Below are 22,800 nucleotides of genomic sequence, written 5' to 3' on the forward strand. Positions count from 1 at the left end.
CCACGTTTAGAGACTGGATGAAGGCTGAGAAGTACCAGCCAGGTGCCTCTGAGAAAGGACAGCAGCTCTGGCCAGCCCGCTTCCTGGCCACCCCAGGACCTGTCACCGACGGACAACCAAAGCAGCCAGGACACAGTAACTGTCTCTACCTCCACCCTTACTTTCCTCTCCTGTCTGACAGGTATGGCCTGGGACATCCTGATGGAGTTACTTGAGCTCTCTGAGCCCTGTTCCCAAAGTGTAAAAGTAGCATCAAGACAATCCCCCAGAGACTAACTGGGAGGACTAAGTGTTTCGCCCCTGGATCGCATAGGAACTAAGGTGGCACTGGATAGATTCTCGAGAAATGGCTGGTCTTATTAGAATTCAAAATCCACCTCCCAGTTGGAATTAGGAATTGAATGAGGTGACATCCTCATACGAACCTCTGTCATATCCATTGGCATCTCTAATGGTGATTCTGACCCTTGGAGAATATGATAGAGCCCTGCCCGCAAGGGAGCCTCCCGAGGCTGAAGCAGCCCCTCCTCCCGACTGCCAATCACAACACCACCCAATAGCGAGCTCCACCCGCCAAGTCCACGCCCTCCCCTGTGGAGCTCTACACCAAGCTCTGGGGAGTCATGATAATTGGCGAGGGGACGAGTGAGTGTCTTGCCAAGGGACACACAAGACAGTAAGAAGGACAAGGTGAACAGCAGGTCCGTCCTTGGCACAGGATGTCACCAAATTTAATTTGTCTTTATCAAAAAATAAAGTTTAAAAAATAGGATAGGGCAATCCTAAGCCAGTTGTTCAATGAACACCAGGTCCTTTCAAGGAACACTCAGATGGTCACTGGCCTGAGGGTGCTGAGAAGGAGACGTGAAATCTGATGAGAGGGCACAGGCAGGGCAAGGAACCACACAAACATGATGCAGGTGACCACAAGGACTGGTGGCTTTGGGAAGCCCTGTGGGATGGGAGGACCACTCAGGGGGGCTAACGTCTCCCCAAACCTCCCCGGGATGCACCCTCCCACCCCAACTCCTGGCTGTCTGCACTGCCACTCCCCTCCCAACTCCTTGTCTTGCAGCCTGTCCCCCCCAGCAGCACCCCAAGTCTGGGGCTGAGGAACACCCCCAAACCACAAGCATGGCCCCCTGGTTTTCTAAGCTTTCGTGTCTGTCCTGCTCCAGCAATCCACAGGTTCCAGGCTCCCAAATCAAACCCCAGACTCCACGCTCCCGGATTATGGCCTCCTCTCAGGGGACACTGTTCTCAAGAGGGTAGCCCACATTCCCAGTCTCTTTACCCACTGGCCTCCTGCCCCTCTCCTCTTCCAACTGCACCTTTCCTGCAGCCCAGAATCTCCCAACGCGACCTTCTCAATGCTCCCGTCTCCTAAGTACCCCTTCCTGGGCCCCACCAACTCCTGGCTTTCTTCCTCTTTCCAGATGCTGGGCCTTCAAGTCCCACAAGCCCCCCTTTCTCCCTCTGTGCCCACTTGAAGGAGCTCGCTCATTCCAGACCCCCAGGGAAGGCGCCAGACACCGTCCCCATGAGTGTCATCCCCACATCCAGCCTGCTCCTCTTCCCAGGGGCCTCCTTGGCAAACAGCACCACTTCCCAGGCCTCTCCTCTCAGCCGGATGGCCAGTGGCCATACGCTCTCTCTTTAGCATCTCCCTGGTCCAGGCTTCCTAGGTGTCTCCTGGGACACAAGAAATCTTGCTTTTGTGGAACTTAACAAAAGACATTAGCAAAAGCCTGAAAGTGCTGGATTTGTCCGAGTGGTTGCGTAGGGCTGGAGTGGCCAGTTCAGGGCATGAGAAGCCAGGCGGAGTCAGGAGGCCTTGAGGGCCAGCCAGGAGATCCGAGCCTCGGCCAGGGGGAACCTTTCAGGAGGTTTTCTTTTTTCTTTTCTTTTTCTTTTTTTTTGGGGGGGGGTTATAGCAGGGATTAAATTCAGGGGCACTGAGCCACATCCCCAGCCCTATTTTGTATTTTAGAGACAGGGTCTCCCTGAGTTGCTTAGCGCCTCGCTAAATTGCTGAGGCTGTCTTTGAACTTGTGATCCTTCTGCCTCAGCCTCCCAGCTGCAGGGATTACAGGCCTGCGCCACCAGTGCCTGGCGGCCTCCAGAAGTGTTTAAGCAAGGGCAGGATCTGAACAGAGCTGGGAACCAGAAGGATTTCTCCAGCAGCTCCTGTGCTCAGGATGACCCTACCCCGAGGCGGAGACCCCCACCTGGCCCTTGGCTGAAGCCTCTAGAGAAACCCGAGCTGCCCCTAGTGGGTCGCAGGCAATTACTCGGCCTCCTTTGTTCTCAGCAGTGATTAAAGACACATGTCCCTCGGGTGGAAGGTGGAAGGAGCCCACCTTCCAGTCTCATCCGGCTGCTGTGCCCAAGGCCTGTGGGTCCCCGGGGGCTGCCCACAAGAAAGGCGGGCAATCAGCGCGGAAGAATTACAGCCACCAACGGCAAAGACACTGTCTGGAGTTCTTGATTCGCTCCTGCAAGGCTCTTTTCCTGGGCAGTCGTGTTGATTAAAGGGCGCCCCCCAGGAACCCCCGCAGCGCGCAAGGCCCCCGGAGCACAGCAGCCAGGAGGAGCGCTGGGTCCCCTTCCCGGGAGCTCCGGCCGCCTCCTGCGGTTCTACTTGTTTGTGGGTTTCTCCGCAGGATCAAAACAGAAAATTAAATCCATCTCAGGCTGCAGAATGCGCTGAGCCCCACAGTCGGACATAAAAAGGCAGAAAACTAATGACTCTCCGTTTCCCTCCCAGGACGGTTTCTTTTAATCAGCCCTGGGGTGGCTTTGCCAGGCTTTTGGTTAGAATTCCTCGGGATAAGGTTCTCTTTCTCCGAGGGGACCTCACAACGGGACATTTGGAGTCAGGCCACAGTGAGGTCTGGAAACTGCTTTTAGGGGAAGGAAGTCCTCCCAATAGCAAGAGGATCTGGCCTCCTGCTTCCTGATCCTCAGAGACTTGAGAAAAAGTGTGGGTCAGAGAGGGGATTGGTGTAATGGTGTCCCACTGCAGTTGTGACAACCAACTTGGTGACTTAAAATGACATGTATCTATTATCTGGCAACTCTGGAGGTCAGAAGACCCGACTCAGTCTCACCGTGGACCCAGATCAAGGCCACCGCCAGATTGGTTCCCTCCAAAGGCTCCAGGAGAAGAATCCATGTCCTGTCTTTCTGGCTTCTGGAATTCTCCCTCATCCCTTGGCTGGAGGCCAATTCCTCACCTCGCTCCATGGTCATATCTCCCCATTACCTGCCCCTACAAGGACCCTTAAGATCAGATCGGGCCAGCCAGAAATCCAGGAAGACCTTCCCAACTTGAGATCCTCAATTTGGTCACATCTGAGAAGTCCCTTTTACCACACAAAGTGACAGTCACAGGCTCTGGGGATTAGGACTTGGGCATCATGGGGTCAATTCTTCTGTCTCCCATGCTGGCGGCCAAGCTGGGCCTGGAATCTTACCTGGAGGACAGTGACACCGTGCCATGGAGAGAAGCACATTTCAGATACTTGGGAATTGGATCCCCATCACTGTCACCCTATCTGGGGTTCCCAGACATCACCGTAAGCTTGGTTTACAAAAGGCTCTTCCCTAATCGGCACAGAGGACACAACTCATAACTGTAGACCAAAAAGGGGACGGTTGGGAGCAAGAGATGGACACACATCCCTCACACCTTCCAGACCTAATGTCACCAGGGCAGTGTGGCTTCTGGTGTTGTCACCAACCTGGGACATCCCTCCTGCCTTGGCACTGATTCTGCTAGAAAAATCCTCTCTCATCAACCATTTCCCACCCCCCAAATCTTGGGCCATGTCCCTCCCCTCATCCTGCCCACTCTATTTGACTCCTAGCATGCTGTCCAGGGCCCTGTCCCCTCTGGATGGACTGCAGTCAGGTCACCCTCACCTTGTTCCCTTCTTCACTCATCCATTCTCAAGCACTGGAAGGTCATGTTGCACAGATGTCAAGGTCATGGGCTCAAACAGCCTGGGTTCAAACCCCGGCTGCAGCTCTAGTTGATGTTCTAGCTGAGAGCACAGATATTAAATGGGGAATTATTAAATAATCCAATACTGAGTTAAAGTTGTGGCCCTGGCTGAAGTCTGGACAGGTCCACATCAACTAACCGTCGATGGCTGCAATGCTCAGTGGCCACATCCTGGCTTGCTTCCAAGTGGGCAGCACTCAATCGTGGGCTCTCACAGGACCCTGTGTGTTAACTGTGCTTCTAATGTCTGTCACTTGATGCTTTAATATCAGCCTCATGGGCCCAAACCTGGTAATGCACCAAGTCGCCTTGCTTTGGCCCCCTGGCTCCCTCCCAGGGGAGCACTTTTAAACACAGACCAATCAGTCCAGCGTCCACACCCCCAACCACCTCCTTTATCAGGCACCCCAGATCACTATCTACCTGTCCTAATTGCCCCAGAGCCAGGTATCACATAGCTAGGGACAGCCCCCGTGCCCCAGAGCCTGCTGAAAGTATTCAAGCCAGCCATCAGGAGTCTGCCTGCCCGGCCTTGCCCCTTCCTTCCTGTGGAAACCACAATAAAGGCTTTGACCAGGTTTCCCTGCTTCCCTCTGTCTCCTGGCTGGCCCGTCCTTCCCCCTGGGGCTCCCTGGGGCCACCTCTTCCTCTTGGGCACTGTGAGTCATTAATCACTTCCACGGCATCCTCTCCAGATCTGTTGGCCTCACTATACCTCAAATTCTCTATGAAGTCACCAGATTTTAGTACACTCCAAATACAGACCCTTAGCTGCAGGCTGCAGGCTGTAAAGCCAGAAAACAAGATTCTAGCCCTGGCCCAGCACTCCCCGGCTGCATGGCCTGGGACAAGCCCCTCCTGGTCTCTTAGCCTGTTTCCCTGTCAGGGGTTGCAGGCCCTGCCCTGCAATGGGAAACCAATGTGGGCACCGGGGACAGCCCCCAACTACAGAGGTTACCCTCGAATTCCAAACCAAGCCTGCGGAGTTTGGTAGGCCTCGGAAATTGAGTCCAAATGTGGAGATGGCTGCCTCCCGGAGTCCAGCAGACACCTCTGAGCACTGAACTAGGAAGAGGAAGCTGACCTTGCTCCTGGGAATCCCTGGGGTCCAGCTGTCACCCAACAGGACCTTCACTGACACGTTCCCCAAGATACCTAGGCCTGGGGTGGGTCGCCTCCGCTGCCCAGGATGAATCCACAGCTCAGACACAACCAGGCCCTAGGAAAGATAAACAGCCAGAATCCCCGCCAGACCTCAGCGCCCCCCGGCAAGAAGGGGGGACCCCCACCCCACCCCACACTCCCACACACACTTGCGTGTGAGCAAACGCCAAGCTCTGAGGACTCCAGCCTTGCCCCAGAACCAGACGCCCCAGAGAGGCAAACAAGCCTCTCTGTTTTTCTTCACCATCTGCTGCGGCTGGGAGCACTGTGGCCCTCACCCATCCCCCTTCCTTCCGCTGCTCTGTCCCCCTGGAGGGTCCTGTTACCACAGCCAGGCAGCGTTGACCCTGAGACAGAAGGCTTTGGTTAGCAGGTCAGGGCAGAGAGGAGATGGAGGAAGGGCATGCTGTCCTGGTGGACCCCTGAAGCCTCCGGGGAGGAGAGAGGGGGGCAGAATCCTGGGTCTGTGGGAGGCTTCGGTCAGTCTGGCAGCCTCAGAGAAGCGGTTTCCAACCCTTGAGACCTCCCTTGCCAGGGAGGCTGTCCCAAGGGAATGTCTGCAGAAGTCTCCCTTCAATATTGGCTCCCACTGGTGCCTCTTGGCTTCTCTATGTATTAGCTTTTGTTTTTCCCTGTTATCAATCAACACAGAGCTATGACCTGGGAACAGCTGAAGGAAGATTGCATGGGACAAGGTTGGGGGGAAGGATGTGGCTTGGATCTCCTGTGCCCTCTCTGGGCACATCACCATCCCAGAATATGGAAATTCTTCCAGGTTCAACCTGGAAGCCTGTGGCTTCTTTAGAAGCGGCTTTAGCTGTAATACCAGAAGCTCTGGAGGCTGAGGCAGGAGGATCACAAGTTCAAATCCAACCTCAGCAAAAGCGAGGTGCTAAGCAACTCAGTGAGATCCTGTCTACAAATAAAATATAAAATAGGGCTGGGGATGGGGCTCAATGGTTAGGCGTCCCTGAATTCAATCTCTGGTACAAAAAAAAAAAATGGCTTTAGAAAGTTGTTCTGGTGGGAACAGTGTTGACAATAACCTCACCCTGGGAAGGACCCCTCAATATTACAGACCCCCTCTAGAGGGGGAACCAGTGCCCCCGTTTCCCAGAGGAAAGTGGGTCGGGCACTCACTAATACATTCTCATATGTGTCTCTTGCTTTTGTCCTAAACTGTCTGAACCTATGATCAGGCTGAGGTTTGTAGCCCCAAACGCTCTCTGTGTTTGTTCCCAGAGGATATCTGACCCACAGGGGCTCCTGGGCCCTGTGGCATTTGCCTTGACCACACAGTTCCAAGCACTTAAGAGGCTCAGCACAGAGAGCGTCTGAGTTTGAATTCCCTGTGCACAAGGACAGGCTTCCCTCCCCTGGAGCCTTTGCAAAAAGGCTCAGATTTCATCTTCCCTCATTAGTCTCCCTTCTTCTCCCCTACCTACATCTTGCTCATAAACCTTTCTTGGTTCCGCACTAAATGATGCTGATTAAAATATCAAATAAGAAATGCATATTATGTAATGTATGGGTGAGTTGGACAGAAAGCAAAAGAATGACCAAGTCTGGAAGTTAATAGAAGGTATGAGTTCATAGAGACAAGTTAAGGGATGTCTCAGCCTGACTTGGGAAAAAGTCTTATTTTTCTCAGAAAGCTACTGCAGGATGTGCTTCATCACAATAAAGGAGTAAACAAATATAGCAGGTAGGAAATGCAGTGGAGAGAAGGTCTCCAGACCAAGGAGACGTTTGGGATTGTTGATGGACAGGGATTCCAAGATTCCTAGATCTAAATCTCACTTCCATCAGCCCAGATCTCAGAAGAAAAATTGTGCAACCAGGAGAGAGTTTGGGCATGATTTAGAATGATTCCACGGAAAGCTAACTGAGCAGAAATAAGAAAAGTTAAAAAAAAAATGTGGGAAGAAAAAGAAAAATCCATAGTGCATTGCCAGGCCCAGCTCTCCCTAGGGTGGACTGTAAGTCCTAAGTACTGGGCTAACCAGAATTGTGGTACAAGTGAAGGGTATCAGGAAAGGGGTTACAGGAAATATATGGGATGGGGACAGCAGTGTGTAGACAAAGTTCCGCCCTCATCTCTCATAGTGGAGAGTCGAACCTAACACCTAAGATGGAAAAGTCATTTCCCATACATAGCAATAAAATTCTGATTTTTGGAGATGCGGTGGTCTCTGGGGAGGAGAAGAGGTGTATGATAGAGGACTATCATTTTCCATTTTTAAGTTTTGTAGAGTTGATTCTTTACGTTGTGTACACATGTAACTTTTATAAAAACTGAAAAGTGAAATTAAAAATTCAGATATATGACCCAGCAGGGATAAAGTACTGTGCTTTAAGGATGATTCTTGTTTAATCTTCACCTCCAACTTTGAAGTAGAAATGACTTTGCTCCTGCCTGTTTCCTTCTATCACTTTGTATTAGTCAGCTTTCTGCCACTGTCACAAAACACCTGAGAAAATCAACTTAAAAAGGGGAAAGATTTGTTTCCGCCTGTGGTTTCAGAGATCTGCGGCCACAGCCACTTGGCTCTGTGATTTAGGGCCTGTGGTGAGTCAGAACTCATGGTGGAAGAGGCATTCATCTTCGAGTGTTCCAGAAGCAGAGGGAGAGGGGAAGGGACCGGGGTCCCAGGGTCCCCTACAAAGGCATGTCCCTCAATGGCCTAGCTTCTTTTCACTAGGCCCTACCTCCTAAAAGTTTTGTCACCTTTCAGTAGCATCATAAGCTGGTGACCAATCCTATGGCATATGCACCTTGGGGGATATTTAAAATCCAAACCAAAGCACCCTTTGTCCAGATCTCGGTAACTCCAGGCCTTGTATGGAGGCCCCTTTCTACATTGCCGTGTGCACTCACATCTCTGGGAGCCCATGGCCATATGTAACCTTCTAAGGGATGAAGGAAAACTGCTTCCTGGAGACGCTGGTAAATCTGTTTAAGGGAAAAGGCAAGACCTGAGTCTAAGGTCCTGTCCTCCTCGATACGAGCTGTGGGATCCCAACTGTGCAAAAGCAATGAATAAAAAAGACACAGCAAAAATCAAATGTGGACAATTGTTGATTCTTAAATATGGGCACAGGGGCACATGCCTGTAATCCTAACAGCTGGGGAGGTGAAGGCAGGAGGATCTCGAGTTCAAAGCCAGCCTCAACAAATTAGCAGGGCTGTAAGCAACTTGGTGAGACCGTGTCTCTAAAGAAAATATTAACAGAATTGATAGGACAAGAACAGTCTTTTCAACAAACAGTATTGGGAAAATTGAATATCCACATGCAAAAGGATGAAGTTGGATCTTGACCTTATACCATATATGAAAAAGCTCAAAAATGAATTAAAGACCTAACTGTAAAGTCTGAAAGTACAAAACTCTTAGAGGAATAGAGAAGAAGCTTCATGATGTTGGATTTGCTGATGATTTCTTAGCTATGACACTAAAACAATCAGACAGCAAATTAAACAACAAAAAAAAAAAAAGATTTATTTAGGGCTGGGACTGTGGCTCAGCGGTAGAGCGCTCGCCTAGCATGGGCGGGACCCGGGTTCGATCCTCAGCACCACATTAAAATAAAGGCATTGTGTTGTGTCCATCTATACCTAAAAAAATAAATATTAAAAAAAAAGATTTATTTAGTAATTCAAAACTGAAAACTTCTTCTCCTCGAAAGATACCAGTAAAGGCCATGCACAGCGGTGTATCATCTCAGCTACTCAGGAGACTGAGGCAGGAGAACTGAAAGTTCAAGCCCAGCCTCAGCAACTTAACAAGTCCTTATCTCAAAAGAAAAAAATAAGAAGGACTGGAGAAGAACTCTGTGATAGAACACTTGCCTAGCATGCTGGAGGCCCTGGGTTCAATCCCCAGTACCGAAAAAAGCAAAAGCAACATAATAAATCAATGTAAATAAGTAGGGCTGGGGATATAGCTCAGTGACAGAGCACTCCTGGGTTCCATTTCCAGTACCAGGAAAAAGAAAATTGTAATAGTCAAAGGGTGGGAAAAAATCCAAGTCTCCATCAAACATGTGTGTGTGTGTGTGTGCGCGCGCGCACATATGCATATAATTCAGCCTTTAAAAGGTAGGCAGTTTCAACACATTCCACAGCACGGATGAAACTTGAGAAACTCTTGCTAAGTGAAATAATCCAGTCAAATAACCAACACGCATGATTCCACTTAAAGGAGGTACCTACAAGCATCAACTTCACAGAAACTAAACGAGAGAAGCAGCTGCCAGGGGCTGGGGGAGGGGAGGCCTGGATGGGTCCTGGGGACAGGGCTTCCGTTTTGCAATATGAAAAGAGTTCCCCAGATCCATGGTAGTGATGACTTCATAACAATGCAAATACACTTAATGCCACTGAACAGTACGCTTAAAAATGGTTTATGGTGCCGCAATGAAAAAAAAATTAAAGTTTAACACTTTTTACAAAATGGAATGATAAATGAAGTCTTTCCTTTGATTTCTAGATTTTTCTATAATAAATGCCAGGGGGAAAAATAAACTTTTTTTTTTTTTTTAAGAAAATGCACAAGGGCTCCTTTCACCTAAACATCTGTGCTGGTCCCAGGAGCTCCCAGGCCTGCGGGGCCTCAGGGTCTATCAGCTCTCTCTACCTGACACCGACATTTGGTTTCCATTCCTAACTCTTCACATAATTCTTGGAGATCAGCACATGCCGGGGTTGGGCCCAGCGGAAATCGAGCAGCTCTGGAGAGGGTCGGTTTGCATCCCCAGGGAGCAGATTTGGCTGGGCCAGCTGTGAGCTGCCTTGCCCAGCCACCCCTGGCGCCCCAAGAGCCCATCCATCCTGCAGGCTCCCCACCCGCTGTCAGCAGGGCAGGCGCATTTCCTGGTGCGAGGTAACCCTAGCCCTGCTCTGCTCCCCACGGTCTTGGCTGGGCTCTGTTATTAATCTCGGGAGCAGATCCTGTGTCCCAAAGCTGAGGCAGCTGTCCCCATGCACAGCTGTCCCATGCCTAAGCCCAGCAGGCAGACAGCTCTGAGCATTCCCACCTCCCTGCCATGGTAGGGGGCAAAGGCAGGATGGGCCTTGGCTCATCAGCTGCCAGGACCCTCACCCCGTGCACCCCAGGGCTGCTCTGGGTCAGGATTCAATCCAGCTCCACCAGCTCCTGAGTGGGACATCACAACCTGAAAAGTCAACCCAAGAGGGTCCCAACTGGTCTGGCTGCACGTAAATCCACAAGTAAGGCTCTTGTCCACCTCCTGGGCTCCCGTCATGGCAGACAGAGCCATCTAGGGTGAGGTTCCTGACCCCAAGGGGGTTGCTGCCCAGGTACAGAGCAAGCACGTGAAATAAGAACAAAGCAAGAACCGACAGGACCAGAGGAGGAGGGCTCCAGGCACAGGCTGGGCAGGAGCCATTCAGCAAGGAACACAGCCCTGATCGAAGGCTCATTTGCTGTTCCCACAGTCCCGGGAACTGGCTCCATTAGTCCCATTTCCCAGGTGAGTCAACTAATGCAAGTGAACCATAACTTGTCCACAGCCAGGTAAGGAACCCAGCTGACCCAACTCCAATGCCAGGGGTGAACCCAGGCGCTGTCAGCTCCACCCACCCCGCGCATGAGCACTGAGGTTTTACCCACAGGGCGGGCAGATGCCCACCCAGCACGAGCCTGCTTAGCTATTACTCTCCGGTCTCTCTATTCGCAGGTGCCAGGAGTGTGGTGATGATAGAAGACCCTTGCCCCCATCCCCACTGGTGGGGGTCCCAAGACTCCAGGGACTCATGATTCTGACCTCTTGTGCTGGCAGTCGGTCCGAGCTTTCTCTGTGATTTCTGAGTACCTGGAAGAGGCTCTGTTTTCCCACCCTTCGGAATCTGCGGGGCCACCTGTAGTGTGGACCCTACCTACCTGGCACACCTATGTGAGGGACACGGGGCTGTGTTCCTGGCTGTGCTAATCAGGTCCTTGGGTCCCCCTGTCCCTGCATTCCCCAGCATCAGACAAGCGGGATGGGGGAGGAGGGAGGCTCACCCTTCCCGCCTGTCACTCAGCGCTGGAACCACCCTCATCAGATGCTGGGCTCCAAAGGGGAGAACGAAAAAGACCCGCAGGAGTTGACAGCTCATGGACCGGGGTCTGCGCTCAGGACTGTTTTCAGGAGGATGAAGCTGCCCCTGATGAGGGTCTGGCTGGGATAAGGGAAGCAGCAATGACCACAGTCCCCCTTATCCATGGTTTTCCTTTGCAAGTCTTCCGCAACCCACGGTCAGCCAGAGCCTGAAGATGCTATGTTAGCACAGATACTCTTGACTCTTTCAAGTAAGAGAACAAATTCACCTACCTTTTACTACAGTATATTGTTATAATTGCTTTATATTATTCATCTCTTACTAAGCCTAATGAACTGTAAATTAAATGTTGGCATAGGTATGTATATACAGGAAAAAAATATAGTATATACAGAGACTGGTCCCATCTGTAGTTTCAGACATCCCCCGGTCTTGGAACGTGTCCCCTAGATAAAGGGGCAGAGCTGTAACCTCAAATGAGAATGATTGCTCCTAGCAGGAGTCTGGAACTCACAGTCCATTATTTATCTGTTCATTTAATAAATGGAAGAGGTGCTGGAGGAGAAAGGATATTAAGAGCAGGAGCTAGTGGGAATACCTTGAAGGGGACTATAGGACCCTGCCCTTCTCTCTCCGATCCCGGCTTGAAATGTGACTGCTCACTCTAAAATGTACTCCCACCTGGATGTGCCACCTTCACCAGAGGCCCAGACTAAAGGGGGTTCCACCGTCTTGAACTTAAACCTCCAGAACTATGAGCCAAAATAAACCTCTCTTTGCTTCATAAGCAGCCTATGTCAGGTAATGTATTATAGTGACACAAAACTGACTAATGCAATCTCAATTTTCTTTCTTATCTCCCCTTTCTTTCTTTCTCTTCAATGAGGACACTTAAGATCTACCCTCTTGGCAAAAATTCAAGTATACATACAATATCATTTATTGATAACTGTAGTCACATTGCTGTATGTTAGCCCTACAGAATTTGTTCATCTTACACAACTGGAACTTTGCACCCTTTCACCAACATCTCCCAAGGTCCCCCTCCCCACAGCCCCTGGAAACCACCATTCTCTGATTCTGTGATCAAATAAGGTCTTGACTTTCACATGGAGCAGCTCATCTGCTTGTTCACGCCCCCTACCCACCCCCCACCCACCCACTCACTGGGAGACAATAATATTGTCTACCTCAAAACCCTAGAGAACCACCTGAAAAATGATTAAAATGATTTTTAAGAAATTTATTAGTGTAGTTGAAACAAGATCAACATTACCCAAATTAACTGCTTTCCCATTTGCTGGCCATAAACATTTATGAATGTCAAGACCTCATTCATGATAGCAATAAAAATTATAAAATGCCAAAGAATAAACCTAAAAATACCTGACTAAGTGAAGTGATAGTCCTTTTTCCCAAAAAAAAAAAAAAAAAAAAAAACACACATTAGTACAAACATGTCCTTTTATTAGTCCATTAATTCATCACAAACTGATCAAAATTCCAACAATGTATTTCATAGTACTAAGAAAAGATGATTTTAAAACTCACCCCAAAGGAAAAAAATGCACAAGAACAGCTAAGAATACTTTGACGAAGGGCAACAGTAAAGAAAGAATTGCTGTATCAGCTAAGATAACATTCAATAAAGATATGGTAATTAAAACAGTGTAGCTTAGTGGCACAGAACCTGCCTGCCATGTGCAAGGTCCTGGCTCAATCCCAAGCCAAAAAAAAAAGGCATGATTTTGGCATTAGACCAGATAAACAGTTCATTAGAAACCAGGAGTTTGGAAAAGGGATCATGCATATGGAAAAATTAAGTATGTGCTAAAAGTATCATTTCAAATCAGCAAGAAAGGATGGGACTAGTCAATAACAGTAGGAGAAAGTTTGGGAAAACCTCTAGTTAGATCCCTACCTCACGGCTTATGTGAAACTATAAACCCCTACCTCACAGCCTTGTGAAACTGTAAATCCCTACCTCACAGCCTATGTAAACTTGGGTGGGAGGGTCATGCCGTTATCATGAACTGTTTCTGTTCAAGGCTAAATCATGGCTCCCCCAAGGATGTCCTCATCCAAATCCGTGGGACCTGTGAAGCTGTCATCTTACATGGTGAAAGGGACTTTGCAGACATGATTAAACTAAGATTGTCCAAATGGAGAGATTATCCCAGATTATCCAGGGGAGCCTAACCTATACTCAAGGAAGGAAGGTGAATCTGCGTTAGGGAAAAAGAGAAGAGACGTGGACCCTGCACCTCTAGAAGACAAGGCGGAGAGGCTCTAGAGGGACGGGCCCTGTGAAGACCTTTATAAAACTCTGTCCTCAAGAACAGTAAGACAACAAATTTGTACTGTTTTAAGCCACTAAGTTTATAGCCATCTATTACAGCTGTAGAAAATCAATTTAGCTGGCAAAATGTTCAGTCCCTTCCCGAGTCCTTGCTGTAATCCAGGCAATAATTTAGAGATAACAGCACCACTCAAGACAGAAGGCATCTCTATCCTCGCGGAATCCACAGTCCCAGGCAGACAACCATGAAATAACTATCAATCCATTTGTTATGGGATTCATGGATGGTTGTCATGAGTTTCTCTGTAACAGTGCTAACTCCGAGCGCACCGAGACAAGGAGCTGATTCATCTTGAGGGACAAGAGAAGGTTCTCTGCAGATATGATACTTAAGCTGGTCACAGAAAGGAGCACGAATTAATGAGGCCAAAAGAAAGCAAGGACTGATCAAGGCAGAAAAGCAACAAGTGCCAAGGCCCTGGGGCGGGAAAAAGCTTTAGGTTAAAAAGCAGCCAGTGGAGCAGAGCCCAGAGACCAGGGGCAGCCAGGCAGAGTCAGGATGGAGCCCCCTCTGGGCCCCTGGTGTGGGATTCTCACCCCTGCTCAGTTGCCTCCCCAGGGAGGCATGCACACCTGTTCAGAGGTCTTCCACAGAGAGTTCCACAGTCCAAACAAATTGTCATCAGCAGACACAGAACAAAAGACTTCAGAGGCTAGCAATTCTTGCAGCAGCCCGGGGTCATATCACCCCAGAAATGGGTGCCCAGGCAGCCCAAGACCTCTTGGAGCCCAAGAATTAGCCCTGTGGCCAAATCAATCACAGGGAGGCAGGAAGAGAGTGATGTGGATTCCCACATAAGCCCTTCCAGGGGAGCTGGAATGACAAAAATGTCACAGGCCCGAGGCAACTGGCCTGGCTGCAGTCAGCAGAGCCAAACCAGAAGGCGACTCCACCCTCCTGCAGAGGGCTTCCTAGCCACAGGCGCTGGGGAAGCCCACGGGAGGCTGGGCATGCCCAGCCCCTGCCACGGGTCCACAGGGCACCATGCAGGGGACTCCCCCAGGCAGAGGAAAGCAATCTTGTCCTTTGTAAAGCTCTGTGGGCCTCCGCAGGGGCCTCCTGGGTGCTGGGAACTGTGGGGGCGTCTTAGGCCAGTGCCATACATTCCCCATTCCTGCCCTTCTGGAATGGGGAAGAGGGGCGGGGAGAGCAGATTCTTACAAACAAAGGCCTAAAATGTTTGGGCTACAGACCGCAGCCCAGGACGAGTCCAAACAGATCACACAGGCAAATGTTGGTGCCCTCACGCAAGGAGTGGAGGCCTGCATCCCGCAGGGCCACCGAGTGTGGTAGAAGTGGGGGGAGCCACAGAGCTGGGCCCTCTCCAAGGGAGCAGGAAGGTACCGATTAATAATGATTAATAATTAGTCTGCAAGTTTAGCAAACAAGCTTTCTCCCAGCCTAATCCCACTTTTTTTTTTTTTTACTGATGAGACAGAAATGTGCGGGTTTGACCCTGGGTCCCTTGGTGAGTCACACAGGCCAGCTGCAGACTCGGCAGGAAAAGCCCTCTCCCTCCCCTGGGTTTCCCCAGCTGTCACACGGGCCCGGGCACAAAGCTCATCAGGACTCCTCAGCCTCAGACCTCACCTTGGGCATCTCAGTGTCCCCAGGCCCTCCCACCTGCCCCCCAGTTACCTTCTGATCCTTTCTTACAGCTCCTCTAGTGGCTGAGGGTCATCTGAGGGCACAGACGACCCCCACCTAGCTCCCAACCCTGGGAAGCTGGGCAGAGTCCTAAGAGATGAGGGGACACCAGCAGGACCCCAGCTCTGGGTCTCTCAGGGTCTCCTGCAGCCTGGAGCGTAGACACAGCCCCCAGGGCTAAGATGGACATGACCTTGGTGGGCAAGCTTAGGAACCACCTCCATAGGGGCTGGGCACCTGCTTAGGTGCTCAGCCCACCCTATAAGCCCGGCTTCAAGCCGGGACTCCTGCAGGAAATCCTCAGCACAAAGCCTCATCCACAGGTCTGCAGCTCCCAGAGCACGTGGCCTGGGACACAGTCATCACAAAACGCTCCCAAGCCCATACAGCCCCCTTGCCCCCCTGCTTCGAAAGGCCTTGTCAGCACCCCATGTGGTCTGAAAAAGCCTTTGTGTTTCACCAGGCCACTGAGTAGGTTGACTAACTAGATCATGTCCCAAGCACTTCATTATCCCACATAATTTCCAGAAGGGTCCTATGAAGCACACACGATCATCGTCCCCATTTCACAGAGGAGGCCGAGGCCCAGGAGGTCAGGCAACACCGTCAGAGCTACACTGAGCAGCCTGGCTCCTGAGCCTTCTCTTCACATGCTCCCTCTTCAGCAAGGAAACTGCAGCTTTGTGAATGAGCACTTCCCATACTGTTTTCTAGAAATATCCCTTAACACCGGGCAGAAGCAGCTCAGGAAACATTGCTAAGGGCAGCAGAGAGCTGGCAAAGTCATCGTGACTCAGACGACAACGTGGCCATCTCTGACCTTCTGTCTCTGGAGGCAGCTGGGGGTGGGGACAGACCCACGCCTCTGCCCCTGAGTATGACAGAAGGAACCTGGCCTGAGGCCGCTGGGCTCAAGGTGGACTCTTACAGGCCATCTCTTACCAAAGAGGACCAGCTGGACCCTGGTTTCTGAGAAACAAGGACAGGAAGGAAGCTGGGGCCAGAGGAGCCGGGCCCCCTGCCCACTGGGAGAGAACAGCCAGTCAGTGGACGCTTTTCTAGGATGGTCTGTGGGGTTCCCCAGCGCCTTGGGCTGACATTCCTGAAAATCCTCTCACAGTTACTTACTGCTGCGCGGTCCCCTGCCCCAGGCAGAGCTGGTCCCAGGCCAGCTCACACACTCCTACAACAGCAATGAAGTGTCAAGCCTGCTGGAGCCAAGAGAAGCCGGGGGTCTTTCTTATTGCCATAGCGATTGTTTCTCTGGGAATGGATTTTAAAATAACAGACAAGCTGCAAGAGAGAGGAGAGAGAAGGACAGGAGATTCGGAGAGCCCTGGGGCTTTCGGAGACAGTCTCTGCCAGCTAGCTGCATAGAGGTCATCCTGTGTAGTGTGTGACTCTCAGAAAAAAGTCCCCTCCCTCCCTCCACTTGCACTGGGCAAGATAGGAGAAGCAGGGTCCTCTACTGCAGCTGCCTCGGGCCCTCTGGAAGTGTCTTCCAGAGCTGGCCTGGTGGGAGCAAAGTGCAGACAAGGTCCTGGCTCCAGGGTCCTTGCAGGTCCTGCACATATGCGCTGGGGCAGAGGCCACCATGTCATTTCCCAGAAGAGGGAAGTCCGGGCTTTGTCCCTCCATTCATTCCCTTGTTCATTCATAGGTTTGACAAACATCCAGTAAGTACCTAACCTGCGTTGAGTCAGGCGAGATGCGAGACTGTGGGTGTGGAAACCACTTGGAGGACAATTTAAAGCATCTCACACTACACTTCACTGCCTTTTGCAAAGCTGAGACAATTCTGCAGAATTTGGCCATGTTGCAGGCAGCTCCTTGGAGTCCCCAAGCCAGAACTTGGGGCGGAGATTCATTCCTGCCTCTGGGGGTGTTCGAGGGCTCCACTCCCCTCTGCCCCCCCACTGCCCTTGCCCTTCTTTGGATCCCTTCAGCTGGCCCCCCTCCTTTTGCTCTTCTTCTTTAGCCAGCCTCCTGCCACCAGCAAAGTTGGCACGGGCCTAGGGCCATGCTCACACTATAAAGCCCAGACTCCTTAAGGTGGCAGAAGAGAGGCTTCACGTCCAGCCTCCAAGGCCCAGCCAGTCCCCCTCCTGCCCACTATCCAGTCATTGGCCCGCCCCCTGCCAAGCACATAGGCCAGGCACCTGCAAATAGCTGTGTGTTTGTCCCAAATGCAACCCCCGCCGTCCCTGCCCCCCACGTCCTTGCTCATCTCCAAGATCCAGCTCAGGCGGTGACCCTTCTGGGGACCTCTGAATTCAGCCTTCATGGGTAGCCAGCCGTTCCTGATGTATGTGGTTGGAGACACCAGCCTAACGAAACTCACCCCAGAAAAGGGCACTGTGGTGCCATGGTTTGAATGAGTCCCCTAGAGCGCATGCATTGGACACCGAATCCCCAGTGCTGCAGTGTTGGGAGGTAGAATCCCAGAGAGGTGATGAGGCCACCCTCCCCTCTCTATCTGATCCACCAGGTGATATATTAATGCCACTGTCTTAGGAGTGGGTTTCTATGGACCACTTGATCGTGGACTTCCAACCTCCCAAACTGTGAGAAATACATCTCCATTCTTTATATATTACCTAGTCTAGCTGGGCACAGTGGCTCAGGAGACTGAAACAGGAGGATGGCAAGTTCAAGGCCAGCCTCAGCAACTTATCGAGGCCCTAAGCAACTTAGTAAGACCCTGTCTCAAAATTAAAAAAAAAAAAAATTAAAAAGGGCTGGGGGTGTGGCTCAGTAACAGAGCACTCCTGGTTTCAAACCTCAGACCTGAAAAAAATAAAAGCTATAAATGACCTCATCTCAAGTACTCAGACTGAAACACATGGCTCCATATATTTGTGCCACAGTACCCCATCTCTGCAGCCTTTGCAAGTTACACCAGCACACTAGATGCCACCAGCCTGAACAGAACGTGCACTGTGGATTTAACAACTGTAAACTCATTTAAGCCCCAGAACAATCTCATGAAATAGGCACCATGAATCACCCCCAACTCCCACATCCAAAGTCTCCCATGTGACCATTGCTGATAGGCACCCCGCCTGCTCGCTCCGATCCGTTCCACATCCCAGAGAATCCCACACTTGTTTATGGGTGTGACTTTCTCAGCCAGCCTCTGAGCTCAACAAGGGCAGAGACTGGATCTGAATCATCTCACAGCCCCCAGCACCCAGCACCTAGTCTGTGCCCAAAAGTCACTTCTTGAACACAAGGCACGTGGGGACCAAGAGGCAAGGCCCAAACCTGCAGACACGAGACACAGTGGGGACCACAAGGCCCTGTTGGATGGGATTATTCACTTCCTTGGGGTTTGCTGCGAGCTCCCTACTGGCCAGAGGTCCTTGGCCCTCATGTTGGAGTCCCAGGTGGCTAAATGCCCAACCTGGGTAAGTTTGCATTCCCAAGAAGTGGGGAGTGGAGGTGAGGGGGTCTCAGACCAGGCTCCTGTGGCATTCAAGTCTCAAGGTGACCTGGTCAGGGCCCTCGGGGGAGTGAAGCAGTAGGAGATTGATTCCATCTCCAGGGAAGAAACTTAGGAAAGCGAGAGCTCAGTCACCAAGTCACATGCAATCAAGGTGCCCAGAGTGAGAATCCCTATTTGGCTCCAGGAGCCACGGTTTTCATTGGCAGGCCCAGGCTCAGACCCACGAGGGGGCTGTGGAATCCATTTTCTGAGTCCTGGTAAGCATACTTTTATGAACTAGATGGAATACAATAAAAAAAGAGAGTATCACATATGGACACAGTATCATTTTGCAAAACTCGTTTCAGATGTGTGTGTGTGTGTGTGTGGTGTGTGTGTGTAAAATCACCATATAAAAGGTTTTTCTTATTATGGGTCATGATGAAAGAAATCTCGAGAAATCCTGTTCTCAGTGTGGTGTTTTCCAAACCTGGCTACAGGACAAACCACCGGGGACGCCATTAAAATGCAGATTTCCAGGCAGAGTGGCGGTGGGCTCTGGACATGAAACTTTTTTATCTCCTCAGTTCATTCTGGTGAGCCGAGCCCTGGTATGCACCTCAGGTATGAGAGCAAGACCTAGCCAAATGGTGAGACCCAGTGCAAAATGAAATTTCTGAGGTCTTCATTCTAAAAGTAAGGAAAAAAGCTGTCATCCTAAGTACTGAAATAGAAAGCTCTTTTCTCTTCCATCTGTAGTTTCTGTCTCTTGACTTGCCATTTATTTGCTATTTAAGGCTGTGTTCCCTCTGGCACCAGGACATGCTTGGGGCAAGTGCAGACCCTCCCAGCGTCCCTCCCAGAAATTCCAGAATATGCACTCCTGGGAACACACATCGCACCAGCCAAGGGACCTAGGCACATGACCCCAGCCATCTCTCCTTTCTAAGATCCACCTTCTTGCAATGGACAGGCAACCCCAAGGCTAATGCATCTGCTCAAGAAGATGGGCTAGAGGTTTCTAGGTCTGGCTCCTTGGGTGCAGGGTCCTTGCCCAGATGCCCCCAAGCCCATTTCCAGGACTGCTTGTCCCAGGCCATGCTTCAAGGACAAACCAGCAGTCAAAGTGCCCACTCCTTGGCCAAAGGGTGACACATTGTGATGGGTGTGGACTGAGCTGGGGGTGCAGATGGAGGGCTTCATGGGTCTGTGGGTAAAGCCCCTCACGGTGTGGGAAGAAACCGAGGTAGAGGGTGGACTGGGCTGGCTCCCCACCTGCTTGCCTTTTTCAAGGGCAGAAGCCCGGGGCATTGAAACAATCCCTTCCAAGTCTCAGTGGAGACTTCCCAGTCCATCAAATGTCAGAACGCGGTCCCCAGGTATTACCCGCTCCATGGAAGTCATCTCTAGCTCCTCTCGGGTAGTTCCAGGCTGCAGGGGCCTCCAACCCCCTTCCCACACGTTCTATTTTAATTGCAAAAGTAAGACATGAATGTTCCTTGTAAAACATGCAGGCAGAAGGGAAATGGGGTACGTTTGCCTCTCAATATCTGCTGGGGATTGACTCCAAAACTTTCACCACCACCACCACCACCACCACCACCACCACCACCCAGGATACCAAACTCCAAAGCTACTCCAGTCCCTTATATGTTCTATGGAAAGACAGTCTGCTATATAATTTAAATCATCTCAAGATGACTTAACAATACCTACTACAATGTAAATGATATGTATCGAGTCATTGCCTTGTGTGGTTTAGAGAATAATAACAAGAAAAAAGTCTGTACATGTTCAGAACAGATGCAAATTTTAAAAAAAAAAAAATCCTAATCTGAGTTTGGTTGAATCTTCCGATGCAAATTTGCAGATAAGAGGGCCAGCTCTGGTCCTTGGGTCCAGACCCCAGGTCCCTCCATATAGTTAACTTCTGGAAACAGTTTTCTAAAAACTCTTTCTGTGCACTAATATACTTAGATGGATATCTATTTTGTTTTGTTGTGTGTTTTCTATAAATGAGATCATGCAATATTATTCTGCAACTTGAGAAGTTTACCTATTGCACTGCTCCCTATGCGAGTGGACAGAGACCACACTCTCGTGGGTGTTCCAAGAATTCTCCTAATAGAAGCCTCTAGAAGTATTTTCAAACAAAATGGGGGAAACAGAATTGCGTGAAAACTTATGCAGAAGTACCTTTAGCCTTTCCCGGGTCCCTCCTCCAGATGTGAAGTGGTGCCCAGTAGGGCATTGTGGGAATTCGTCGTGGGAGATCTCGGGTTTGGTAAATATCAAGGGGCAAAAAGAACAGGGACCTCCTATCATCAGCAGAGTAGAACGGAAGGCCGCTTCGGATTTGGAGAAGGAAGATATGGGATCAGCCCCAAGTTGCCATTGAACTTGGGAACCCTCTCTGGGCCTAGTTCTCTGTTGAAGGAAAGTTAATACTTTAATAACTTAATTAAGTTAACGGATTAAAGTTAATTGGTTCACGGATCAGGAGCGGGAAGGCACGGGTCCAGGCCGTGTGTCCCCGCGCGGTAGCACAGGATGCGGGTTGCAGTTACTAAATGGGGGACAGCTAAGTTCCAGCGGAATCGACTTGAGCGCCACCCGTTTCCTTTGCGAATTCAAAAGCGGGAACCCACTCAACCTAACAGTCCGGAGGTGGCCAAGGCGCCACCTGCCGGCGGAGGAAGAGGAGGCCGGCGAGTACCGGCCGCTTGGGCTGGGTGACCCCGCTCCTTCCCGGACCCCTGAGGCGGAGACTTCGGATCCGAGGAGGCTCCACATCCCTGGGTGGCCGGAAGGTCGCAGCCTGGGCTCGGTCCCAAAGACTGGACGGAGTGGCCCCGCTGGTGTTGCGGAGAGGTCGACAGGAAAGGCAGGGGACCCAGACGCACGGCCTCGGCAACCCAAGGAACTGCTCCCCAACACAAAGCCGCGGCCGCGCAGGTGAGCGCTGCGGGGCCACGTGAGCCGGGGAGCAGAGCCCCGAGCCCCGCGCCTCGCGCCCTGGCGAGCCACGGGCGCCCCCTCCGCGCGTCCCCGCCGCAGGTTTGGACGACCTCCACTCGGAGACCCGAGCCGAGGGGCGAAGGGTGGGAAAACCAGGCAGCGAGGGAGAGTGGGCGCGGCCCGAGACCACCGAAGTCCCCGGCGCCCCAGGATGCGGCCACCCCGCCCCGCGGCCCCGCCGTCCCTCGTTCCAGGCGGTCCCGGTCCCCAGCCCCTGCACCCCAGCACCGGATCACCCAGCCATCCCTCGCTGCGGTCGCCCGGCGCCCCCAGGCCCCGCTGCCCCGCGCTACTCACCGGCGGCTCGCGTAGCCGCTTCCAGGAGAGCCGGCGCCCGGCTCGGGGTAGCCGTGCTGCTGCTGCAGGGCTGCGGCCGGGAACGGGTAGAGGAAGCCGGTGGCCAGCGCCGAGCCGCACAGGCAGCAGCACGCCCACGGCAGGAGCAGAGCCAGCTTCATCTTGAGCGATCGCCCGCGGGGACCCGCAGTCCCCGGCGCGGGGACTACCAGGGGCGCACTGGCGGCCGGACCGAACCCGCGGCCCGGGCGGGAAGCGGAGGGAACCGGCCACAAGCGAGCCTGGGTCCGAGCTGGATGTGTCTGGGCGGGGGGCGCCCACGCCTCTCCAGGGCCGGCTTTTCAAATTCGGCGAGGTGGGCTCTGCGCCGTCAAAGGGGGCGTGGGGCTTTCTCTTTAACCCTCGGCAGCCCGGGGCCGAGGAGGCGACAGTGGCCTCAGAGCTGGGATGCAAAACTCTGCTGGGGGTCCCGCGAGCCGAGTACCCCAAACACCAGACCTCGCTCGCAAGGGCTGGCGGGGCGGGGGAGGGGGGCGCATACACGTTTCAGAATCTTCCCGCACTTCGGTTTTGCAAATGCGCTTTGAGCACCCATTCTGTACCTTAGCGATGTCACCCCACAGTATAGTTAAGCCCCACGACACTGTTCTAGGTAGGAAGTGATACCACGCCCACTTTTCAGAGGTGGAAACTGAGGCTCAAAAATGTTCAACTAGAAAAATGCATGTCTTCTGACTCCTTACGCAAAGTTCTGGTTACACCAAGGCCAGTCTGCTAGCAGAGCAGCCGACAGGGACTTCCCTGGAAACTTATAGCCCTT

General features: G+C 51.7%; 1 protein-coding gene across 2 annotated transcripts in view; it reads right to left on the bottom strand.

Annotated features, from left to right (window-relative positions):
* Col26a1 (collagen type XXVI alpha 1 chain) overlaps nt 1–22,141 on the bottom strand; it is a 133,558-nt gene extending 111,417 nt beyond the window's left edge. For both annotated transcript variants that reach the window (XM_027952988.2, XM_071605348.1), the window contains exon 1: nt 21,981–22,141. In XM_027952988.2, coding sequence (XP_027808789.1) covers nt 21,981–22,141 — 161 coding nt within the window. The remainder of the gene's footprint in view (nt 1–21,980) is intronic.
* Between the last annotated feature and the right edge of the window lie 659 nt (nt 22,142–22,800).

The sequence above is a fragment of the Marmota flaviventris genome, chromosome 19 (assembly GCF_047511675.1).
Source record: "Marmota flaviventris isolate mMarFla1 chromosome 19, mMarFla1.hap1, whole genome shotgun sequence".
Taxonomy (NCBI): Eukaryota; Metazoa; Chordata; class Mammalia; order Rodentia; family Sciuridae; genus Marmota; species Marmota flaviventris.